General features: G+C 42.7%; 2 protein-coding genes across 2 annotated transcripts in view; one reads left to right on the top strand and one right to left on the bottom strand.

Annotated features, from left to right (window-relative positions):
* Window positions 1-10000, bottom strand: part of LOC147018769 (pre-mRNA 3' end processing protein WDR33-like) — a 139856-nt gene that overhangs the window by 27163 nt on the left and 102693 nt on the right. The window lies entirely within an intron of this gene.
* CYB5D1 (cytochrome b5 domain containing 1) overlaps window positions 3285-10000 on the top strand; it is a 20215-nt gene continuing 13499 nt past the window's right edge. Inside the window, exon 1 of the mRNA XM_085898814.1 lies at window positions 3285-3576. Within this exon, the coding sequence (XP_085754940.1) occupies window positions 3456-3576 (121 nt within the window). The 5' untranslated portion in view covers window positions 3285-3455. The remainder of the gene's footprint in view (window positions 3577-10000) is intronic.

The raw sequence follows: 10000 nt of genomic DNA on the forward strand, positions 1-10000 counted from the left end.
CAAGTCTCCCATGCTCCATCAACCTCAGCGAATCATTTACTCACAGCGGACACTTTTGTCACGCTTCCGTCGCCCCGAGCGAGTCGTTCGCGCTCCGTCGCTCCGAGCGAGTCGTTCGCGCTCCGTTGCTCCGTGCGAGTCGCTCGTGCTCCGTTGAATCAGAATCTAGTCCTGAGGAGGTTGTGCCTGTTAAAATCCTCACGACGACGGTCACAGCTAAAGGTTTCAAATTGGTCGATGAAGCCTTGGCCATCTTTAATGAACATGACCCCGACTGCATGAGAAGTTCCAAGGTGTGGAGGGAGATAGAGAATGTCATGAAATGTTACAAGGCGGTCTACGAACAGGAAATGAAGGAAGCCACTCAATTCTCCATTATTAAGTTCTTCAAAAAACTCCCAAGTGAATCAGCCTCTAATTCATCTTCTGAGCCTTCAACATCAATTGGAAAGCCTGCCACAAGCAATATGTACTGTATCTAACCACAATCATGATAACACCACTAAAAAAGTAATTTCACTGTTTTTAATTTATGTTTACCCTTGCCAGAGGAGATGGTATTGCATTTGGGTCTGTTTGTTTGTCTGTCCGTTTCTCCGCACAGAACTTGTTTTTCTCTGCAACCGCTTGTGTCAAAACAAAATTTTTCACCATCGGAGCGACTACTGATGTAGATTTGTTGCATTGCTAAGTATGGCATCATTGGTCATGTGGTGTGGCAGCTGTGTTGAAAAAAAAACGGAAAAACTTTGGACCTTCGTACCTCTGAAACTGCACCAAGGAAAAAATTGAAACTTTGTACATGGCAAGTACTCCCCATGGGGAAGAAGTGTGATTTTTTTAATGACGTTGTAGGTGCCTTCGTTATGACGTCATAATTGCATATGTAGAACACTACATCTGATCAGTTTGAAAGTTTTTGAGTCATCTTGGGATAAAATTGTTTACAGAAAAAAAAAATGATGACGTCATTGGTCATGTGATTCGGCATTCATATGGTTAAAAAAAAAAACCTTCAAAAATATTCTTCTCTAAAGTAGCTGAACAGATTGAGGCGAAACTTTACACGTATGACAGCCTATACTATCCATGAGGAACAAAAGGTTCAGACATATGATGTCATAGGTCACATGGTTTGGCAGCCATATTGTATTTACCCTAAAACCTATTAAAAAGAACTTCTTCGCCAGAATGGCTAAACAGATGAAGGGGAAACTTATCACAAATGTTCCCCAAGCATTGGGTGTACATGTTTGTTTAGGAATAATTGATAGGTCACATGGTTAGGCAGCCATATTGTATAGAAAAAAAGTTAAATAATGATTTCTGTGGAACCACTTAATCAATCAACATGAAACTTCAGAATCATGATCTCACAGTGATGGGGAATACATGTTTTAAATTTCAACTTGATCAGACGTATGGTCTGGCAGTAGTAATTATTTAATTTTTTGATCTGGGGTTTATTTATTTATTTCTTTATTTTGAATGAGGCTCACTTGGCTGTGCCTGGGTGGGTTTGAGGGTAGCGGAGTAGCAGCTGAAATGCAAATCCTATCCAAGTTCCTCCTGATGACTTCATCTTTTCATTTTTCTTGTTCGGGTTTCTTCTGATGACTCCAATGCAGGACTTGTACCCATTTGGTCTTCCATTTGATTTGAATTTATTTTAATCCCACTCTAAATTCAATTGAATAATAATAAATAAAAAAAACCGTCATGGGTCAGGCTCAGGTGTCCAATCAAAGTGGCAGTTCTAATTATGTCTCTTATTAATTACGTCACACACGAGTGACACAAACACCACACAAACCAAGTCCTGGCGTGGGTGCAATCTCTGATTGTTGTGGGGGGGGGGGTTTGTTCATTGTTGAGGAAGGACGGACGAGCACACTCACCTCCAAGCAGTCTCCATCTGGGTTTGAATGTCGCTCAAACTATAAACGATGTGTGTGGTCGTAGCTATCATTTCTTGAAGCGCGACTGTGTCGCTGATGCAGTGCCCCTCTACCAGTACACACACTGGAACTAGTACTCATTTCGCCGACCTCGGAAGGATGACAGGCCAAGTCAACCCCCTGGTGTAGTAATTCAACGGCCGACGGGGTTTGAGCTCAGGACCCGAGGATCCCAAAACATCACCCTAACCTCGACCAATGATGCCCCCCCCCCTAGTACGGCCTTGATGTTCGCACCTTATTTACACGAGAGTCAAGGCCTACATACCTCTGAGCTCGACTAGTCCGAAAGGCCGGTATGAGATGATAAACAAGTGCATTAAAAATGGGATCTCGATGTGGAAATGAAATGGTGAATGATGCAGAAGCTTTGTAATAATTTTTACCTTTGAAAATAAAATGCATTTTGTACAGTAAACTAATCGAACGGACACACCGTCGATGCTCACCATCGCGCTTCGGCCTGGTTGGTGGAAGTAACAACAGCTTTTCAGTTAAATACTAAATCACAATAGATCAGCGAGATCTGTATTTTAGTTTGTATATATGCAATGTATATATGTAATGTATATATATGTAGATATGTATACGTACAGAAAAAAAGGAAATAACGTCAAGATGCGCGTTCATACTTATACACCGCCCTATTTTTGAAGGCACCGAGTAAACAAATAAATAGTCAAAAAAAATCGACATTAAGCAAGAATATAAAGTCAAATAATTACAAATCATGAACGTGAAACATGAACTAAACATACATGGAAATTCGTTTTCAGAGTCCAACCAGCAGCGGTTTCTTTTGCAAGTCTCTGACGGGCTGAGTAGTTACCATGGTAACCATAGTATGTACAAAGTAACTTGAAGTCCAACGAAAGGAAATGTCATTGTTTTTCGCTTGTCGTGAAATCCTCTTCATTCTTTTGAAACATACGGATAAGTTGAGAGAAGTATTGTATGTGAGTGACAGAAACATACGGATAAGCTGTGAGTGCGTTAACTACTAAAAGGGAGATGTGAAGGGAAAGGTTGGCAAAGCCGCAGCTTGAGGGGAACCGTCGGAAGGTGTGTGAGTGAGTGAGTGAGTGTGACGAGAGTGAGAAAACAATAAATAAATATACAAGTGTGTGTGTGCACGGGGGAGTACCGAGTGAAGGGACACGTGATGGGGGAGAGTGTGTGTGAACGGGAGAGTACCGAGTGAAGGCACACGTGGTGGGGGAGAGTGTGTGTGAACGGGGGAGTACCGAGTGAAGGCACACGTGGTGGGGGAGAGTGTGTGTGAACGGGGGAGTACCGAGTGAAGGGACACGTGGTGGGGGAGTACCGAGTGAAGGGACACGTGGTGGGGGAGTACCGAGTGAAGGGACACGTGGTGGGGGAGAGTGTGTGCACGGGGGAGTACCGAGTGAAGGCACACGTGGTGGGGGAGAGTGTGTGTGAACGGGGGAGTACCGAGTGAAGGCACACGTGGTGGGGGAGAGAACACACCGGGTGAACATGGCTCGGCCCAAGTACTTCTTGCCAAGCGAAGTCGCCGTACACAATAAGCCTGACGACATGTGGCTCTCGTTCCTGGGTAAAGTGTGCAACCTCACTCCGCTCTACCATCAGTACAAAGGTACGTACATACAGACGCAGAACAGCACGGTGACGTTTTACCGTTTTGGTGACGTCACACAAAGTAAAAATATATAAAATGCATTGTTTAAATTTTTATAATCGTATTCAGGGGTTTCCCTACTTTCAGTGGTACTGTACGTGTGTGTGTGTGTGTGTGTGTGTGTGTGTGTGTGTGTGTGTGTGTGTGTGTGTGTGTGTGTGTGTGTGTGTGTGTGTGTGTGTGTGTGTGTGTGTGTGTGTGTGTGTGTGTTTTGGACAGCTATACATGTAGACTGAAGTTTTTATTTTTTCACTTATGTGTGAGCATGAAAAGTTTGACATTTGTGTACAAGGTCGAGGCTCATTGAAGAGTGAGGTGACAGGGTAAAAAGCAACATACTGACAGTGGAGTTGTGAGTACACAATTGGACATGACAGGCATGAATAGGAGAGAGAGAGAGAGAGAGAGAGAGAGAGAGAGAGAGAGAGAGAGAGAGAGAGAGAGAGAGAGAGAGAGAGAGAGAGAGAGAGAGAGAGAGAGAGAGAGAGAGATATATATATATATATATATATATATATATATATATATATATATATATATATATTCATTCGACTTTTCTTCTCCTTTATTGCAAGGAAGTTCGTAGAGGCATTAAAAAAACAACCAGGAAAGGAAGGGGTAACAAAGAAGTAATGTTTAAATTTATAAATTGATTCTCAGAGCACCACGAACCATGCGACATAAAGATTGCTTCGCACACCACCGGTTTTTAAATAAAACAGGATCTTGAATTTCAAACTCAAAAACAACACGCGATGTAACCAAAGCTTTAAAAATAGTTAAAACGTCATCAGCTAAAACGTCAGTGTTCTGCAGTTTTCATTTCCTCGATAAATAAATGGCAAGTTTTGCCTCAGAACAAAAAAAGTTTGCTAAAAGACATTCATTTCACCATTGATACAAGACATTGAAACCAAATATAAAAACAATGTGTAAAAGACAAACCGAGCCCCCGGATCACACGTGACATGATTCCAAAAAGTGAGGCCAACCTTGAACATTCAATGAAAATGTGAAAAATGGTCTCTGGGGTGTCGCAAAAGGGGCACAATTCCGAGTTTTCAGAACATATTCAGTGGGACAGGATGTTACAAGGCACGATGTTGTGCACTAGCCGCCATTGTAGATCGCCTGAGTGCTTGACAATCGGTTCTCTGTACATCACCTGCCATTTAATCGTTGTGGAAACGTTAGCTTGAAGCAGCGCTCGCCAATGAGCTTGTGGCTCTGCGGGTTTGCCAGGAAAAAGGGTGAGAACACGTGGACCGTACACTGAGGATTTCTCCATCTGGTTAAAAAACCTAAAACTTTGAAACAAAATTAAAAGATTTGGGAAAGGACATTGGGATAAATTGAGGGCATCTTCTATGTCTGGGTCCCATTTTAACCCGGTTTGCTTAAAAGTCCGTAAAATCACAGAGAAAATTCTGCCAATAACTCTGATGGACCTCACACTGGTGGCCACGGAAATATCAGCAGCTGGCTTCCATCTATGTACAAGGGAGTTCCTGAGGTGTTTTACTCTCGTAACGCCGACATCAATAAACTTTTGCATAAAAGATCTGTCACTACAGACCCCATCAAAAAAAGAATTTTAAAATATTGGTTCATTTAAAAACATCTGAAGGGAGTAAGCACTGGTATCACGGCGAAAAGATACAGCCTGCCACGCTTCCAGCATGCTTCGGTAAAACAGAGGGATCGATGTCATATCCTCGCGCTTCGTATCAAGAAGAAAAAGCTCGTCACCATAGCCAAGTTTCCCAGCTCGCTTAAGCAAGCAATGGGCAAAGGCTTTCCATGGGACGTCGGAGTATAGAAGCCTTCGTACTGAAAGGAGGCGGAAAGCCATCACTTTGCTCGTCACATCTATTAGCCCCTGTCTACCTTCTGCAGTCGGCAGGCTTAGTATTCCTGGCCGGAGCCAGTGCTTTCACCCCCAGAAAAAATCTACAAAAAAGCTTTGAAGTTTTTTAAGGATAAAAACTGGGGCCTGCAGTGCCTTGAAAACATGCCATAGCATTGATGCCGAAAGATTATTAATGACCAGAGTACGACCCCGGTAGGAAAGCTGCCTCAATAATCCCCTCCATTTTATCAACCGCTGCTCAGTTTTTGTAATCAGCGATTCCCAGTTTTTTGAAATAAAATCTTGAGTTCCAAGAAAGACACCGAGGTAGCGTATTCCTTCATTGGTCCATTCAAGCTGCCCTGGTACGGTTGGAGGTGGAGTTTCATTCCATGGACCAAAGTAAAAAGCTTTGCTCTTTTCCAAATTAACTTTAGTCGAGCTAGCCAAGCTAAATTCCTTGACAGACTCAACCAAAGCACGAACATCATCATCAGAGTGCACAATTGCGCAGAGATCATCCGCATAAGCAATGGTCTTTACGGGATTTTCTAACGGCAGAGGATAAAACCCCTGTAGCCGTGTACGTAAACGATGTAGTAAAGGTTCAATTAATAGGGAGTATAGAAGGCCAGACAGGGGGCACCCTTGATGAATACCCCTGGTAACAGGGAAAGGCTGACTTAAGATGTTATTTACTTTGAGCAAGCTAAAATATTATTATACAATAGTTTAATATAACAAATAAAATTTTCCTTAAAATCAAACCCCCATAAAACAGCAAAGAGATAAGAATGATCAATCGTGTCGAAAGCTTCTTCTTCATCTAAAAACACTAGACCAACATTTCTATGTTCAGCAATACAAATATCGATCATGTCAAGTACAATAAAAATGCTATCATGTATTGTCCTTTTAGGGATGCAATAAGATTGATTGGGGTGTACAATCTCCCCAATCAGAGGTTTGAGGTGGTTGGCAAGAACTTTTGAGAAGATCTTGTAGTCCGTGCAGAGGAGCGAAATGGGACACCAATTTTTAAGTTGCTGGAGGTCTCCTTTTTTAGGTATGAGAGCAAGTATAGCCCTGCGACAGCTGAGTGGTAGCAAGCCTGATTGTAGGCTATCAATTAAGAGGTCAAGCAACTCGGGTCCCAACAAATCCCAGAAGGCTTTGTAGAACTCTGCAGGGATTCCATCAAGTCCAGAAGCTTTTGCTGTGGGCAAAGTGTGCAAAGCAGTAAAAAGTTCGTCAACAGTCACTTCCTTGTCAAGTTGTTGACATGCAGATTCGGACAAGGTGGGCAAAGAAGTGGTTAAGGAACTAATCATGTCTTCTTTCGTGTTTCTGGCACAATACAAGTCAGAGAAGTATTGTTTTGTCAAGCTTCTGATGTCTTTTGGATCGTGTGTTGTTCGGCCTCCTGGTGCCTGCAGCGAAATGATTTGCTGGTTTCTCTTTTTTCGCGCTTCCAAAGCAAAGAAAAATTTGGAAGGAGTATCAACAGAGCTGAAGTTCTCCATTCGCAGCCAAATTAGAGCCCCTCTGGCTTGTTTTGCACAGAGTTAAGCAAGGAGGGCTTTCTTCGTTGCTAGTCGAGAAACAGTCCTTTCAGCACTGGGAGTTGGAAGGCTTGACTGGAGAGACAATATTTCTTTGGCAATTAGAGATTGCAGCGTGGATTCATTCTTTGTACAAAAGGAGCTATATTGCTGACAAAAGGTTCTAATATGGGTCTTCACATTGTCCCACCATTGTGTGAGGCAGGAGTAGGAAGGCTTCCGTAGTAGAAAAAGTCCCCAAAAGGTTCGAAAGGCGACAGAAAAATCCTCATCTTGCAGAAGACTCACATTTAAGGTCCAATGGGCAGTGCCACGATTTCGAGCCAGGGAAAGTATATAAAGAACAACCATATGGTGGTCCGAAAAACCATTTGGGGTGGTGTCAACATGGTCGATGACATTTAAAGAGTCATTGTTGATGTAAAATCTGTCTTGCCTTGCAAGAGATAGCCGGCCATTTGCACATCGGCACCACGTGTATTGCCGTGCAGATGGGTTCTGGAGTCTCCATACAGTGGGAGAACAAGTATTTTATACACTGCCGATTTTGCAGGTTTTCCCACTTACAAAACACGTAGTATTTGGTCTGTAATTTTTTTATCATAGGTACACTTCAACTGTGAAAGACGGAATAAAAAAAAAATCCTGAAAATCACATCGTATGATTTTTAAATAATTAATTTGCATTTTATTGCATGAAATAAGTATTTGATACATCAGAAAAACAGAACTTAAGATTTGGTTCAGAAACCTTTGTTTGCAATTACAGAGATCAGACGTTTCCTCCAGTTCTTAACCAGGTTTGCACAGACTGCAGCAGGGATTTTGGCCCACTCCTCCATACAGATCTCCAAATCCTTCAGGTTTCGGGGCTGTCGCTAGGCAACACAGACTTTCAGCTCCCTCCAAAGATTTTCTCTTGGGTTCAGGTCTGGAGACTGGCTAGGCCACTCCAGGACCTTGAGATGCTTCTTACGGAGCCACTCCTTAGTTGCCCTGGCTGTGTGTTTCGGGTCGTTGTCATGCTAGAAGACCCAGCCACGCCCCATCTTCAATGCTCTTGTTGAGGGAAGGAGGTTGTTGGCGAAGATCTCACGATACATGACCCCATCCATCCTCCCCTCAATACGGTCCAGTCATCCTGTCCCCTTTGCAGAAAAGCATCCCCAAAGAATGATGTTTCCACCTCCATGCTTCATGGTTGGGATGGTGTTCTTGGGGTTGTACTCGTCCTTCTTCCTCCTCCAAACACGGCGAGTGGAGTTTTTAACCAAAAAGCTCTATTTTGGTCTCATCAGACCACATGACCTTCTCCCATTCCTCCTCTGGATCATCCAGATGGTCATTGGCAAACTTCAGACGAGCCTGGACATGCGCTGGCTTGAGCAGAGGGACCTTGCGTGCGCTGAAGGATTTTAATCCATGACGGCGTAGTGTGTTACTTATGGTTTTCTTTGATACTGTGGTCCCAGCTCTCTTCAGGTCATTGACCAGGTCCTGTCGTGTCGTTCTGGGCTGATCCCTCACCTTTCTCATGATCATTGAGGCTCCACGAGGTGAGATCTTGCATGGAGCCCCAGACCGAGGGAGATTGACTGTTATTTTGAACTTCTTCCATTTTCTAATAATTGTGCCAAAAGTTGGTGCCTTCTCACCAAGCTGATTGCCTATTGTCCTGTCGCCCATCCCAGCCTTGTGCAAGTCTACAATTTTGTCCCTGATGTCCTTAGACAACTCTCTGGTCTTACCCATTGTGGAGAGGTTGGAGTCTGATTGATTGAGTGTGGACAGCTGTCTTTTATGCAGATAACGAGTTCAAACAGGTGCAGTTAATACAGGTAATGAGTGGAGAATGGGAGGACTTCTTAAAGACAAAACTAACAGGTCTGTGAGAGCCGGAATTCTTACTGGTTGGTAGGTGATCAAATACTTATTTCATGCAATAAAATGCAAATTAATTATTTAAAAATCATGCAATGTGATTTTCAGGATTTTTGTTTTAGATTCCGTCTTTCACAGTTGAAGTGTACCTATGATAAAAATTACAGACCTCTACGTGCTTTGTAAGTGGAAAAACCTGCAAAATCGGCAGTCTATCAAATACTTGTTCTCCCCACTGTACATCCATAAGGGAGAATTTAGACAATGCTCTCTTTAAGGGTGTTGTACTTGATGGGTGGGGCTCTTCTCCATTACGATCAAGGGTGGGAAACAATGTGCAGTTAAAGTCCTCACACAGACAAACAAGACCATCAAAATCAAGGTGTGTGAGGAACATTTCTAACTGTGTGAAAAATTCTAATCTTTCCATTCTCGTACTCGGTGAATATACATTTATTAAAGTGTGTTTATAACCATTATAAAAGAAATTAACTGAAGCTAAATGCCCTTTAATTAACTCCTTAAAAGTGACATTTTCAGGACAGAGAGAAGGATTTAAGTAAAAAGCCACTCCAGCACTAGGACAGGTCAAGCAACGAAAGAACCATTGTCCTTTCATGATGTGAGTCCATTGACTCATGCACGAAGAGCTACATCTTGTTTATTGCAAAAGAACATCAACATGTTTTTGCTCGACAAGCAACTTTACCTGAGCTTTACGCAGGGGTGAACGTCCCCCATTTATATTTAAAGTTACAATAGAGAAGGTCATAGTGAAGGTAGGGAAGGTTTGTCAGGTTAAGGAAAGTTGGGTTGCACTTGTAGCTCCTTCCGAGCTTTAAATACACACTTTCTAAGGCGAAAAACTTGTGACTCAGTCACACCAAGTTGTTCAGCCTGAAGGAGGAGATGTTTTGAGGAGTTTATAAAGCCAGACAGGTTTGGGAAGAAGGTTATAATTTTAACGTTTTTCTTTCGAAAAATGTCCTGAAGAAACTTTCGGATTTCCATGGGTGATACATCATCATCATCACCCTCCAGTTCCTTGGCTATTGCTGGGTCATTCCAGACTTCGCTACCAGCACTGGAG

Source organism: Eptatretus burgeri, chromosome 10 (genome assembly GCF_056783735.1).
Source record: "Eptatretus burgeri isolate ZD-2024b chromosome 10, Ebu_testis_v1, whole genome shotgun sequence".
Taxonomy (NCBI): domain Eukaryota; kingdom Metazoa; phylum Chordata; class Myxini; order Myxiniformes; family Myxinidae; genus Eptatretus; species Eptatretus burgeri.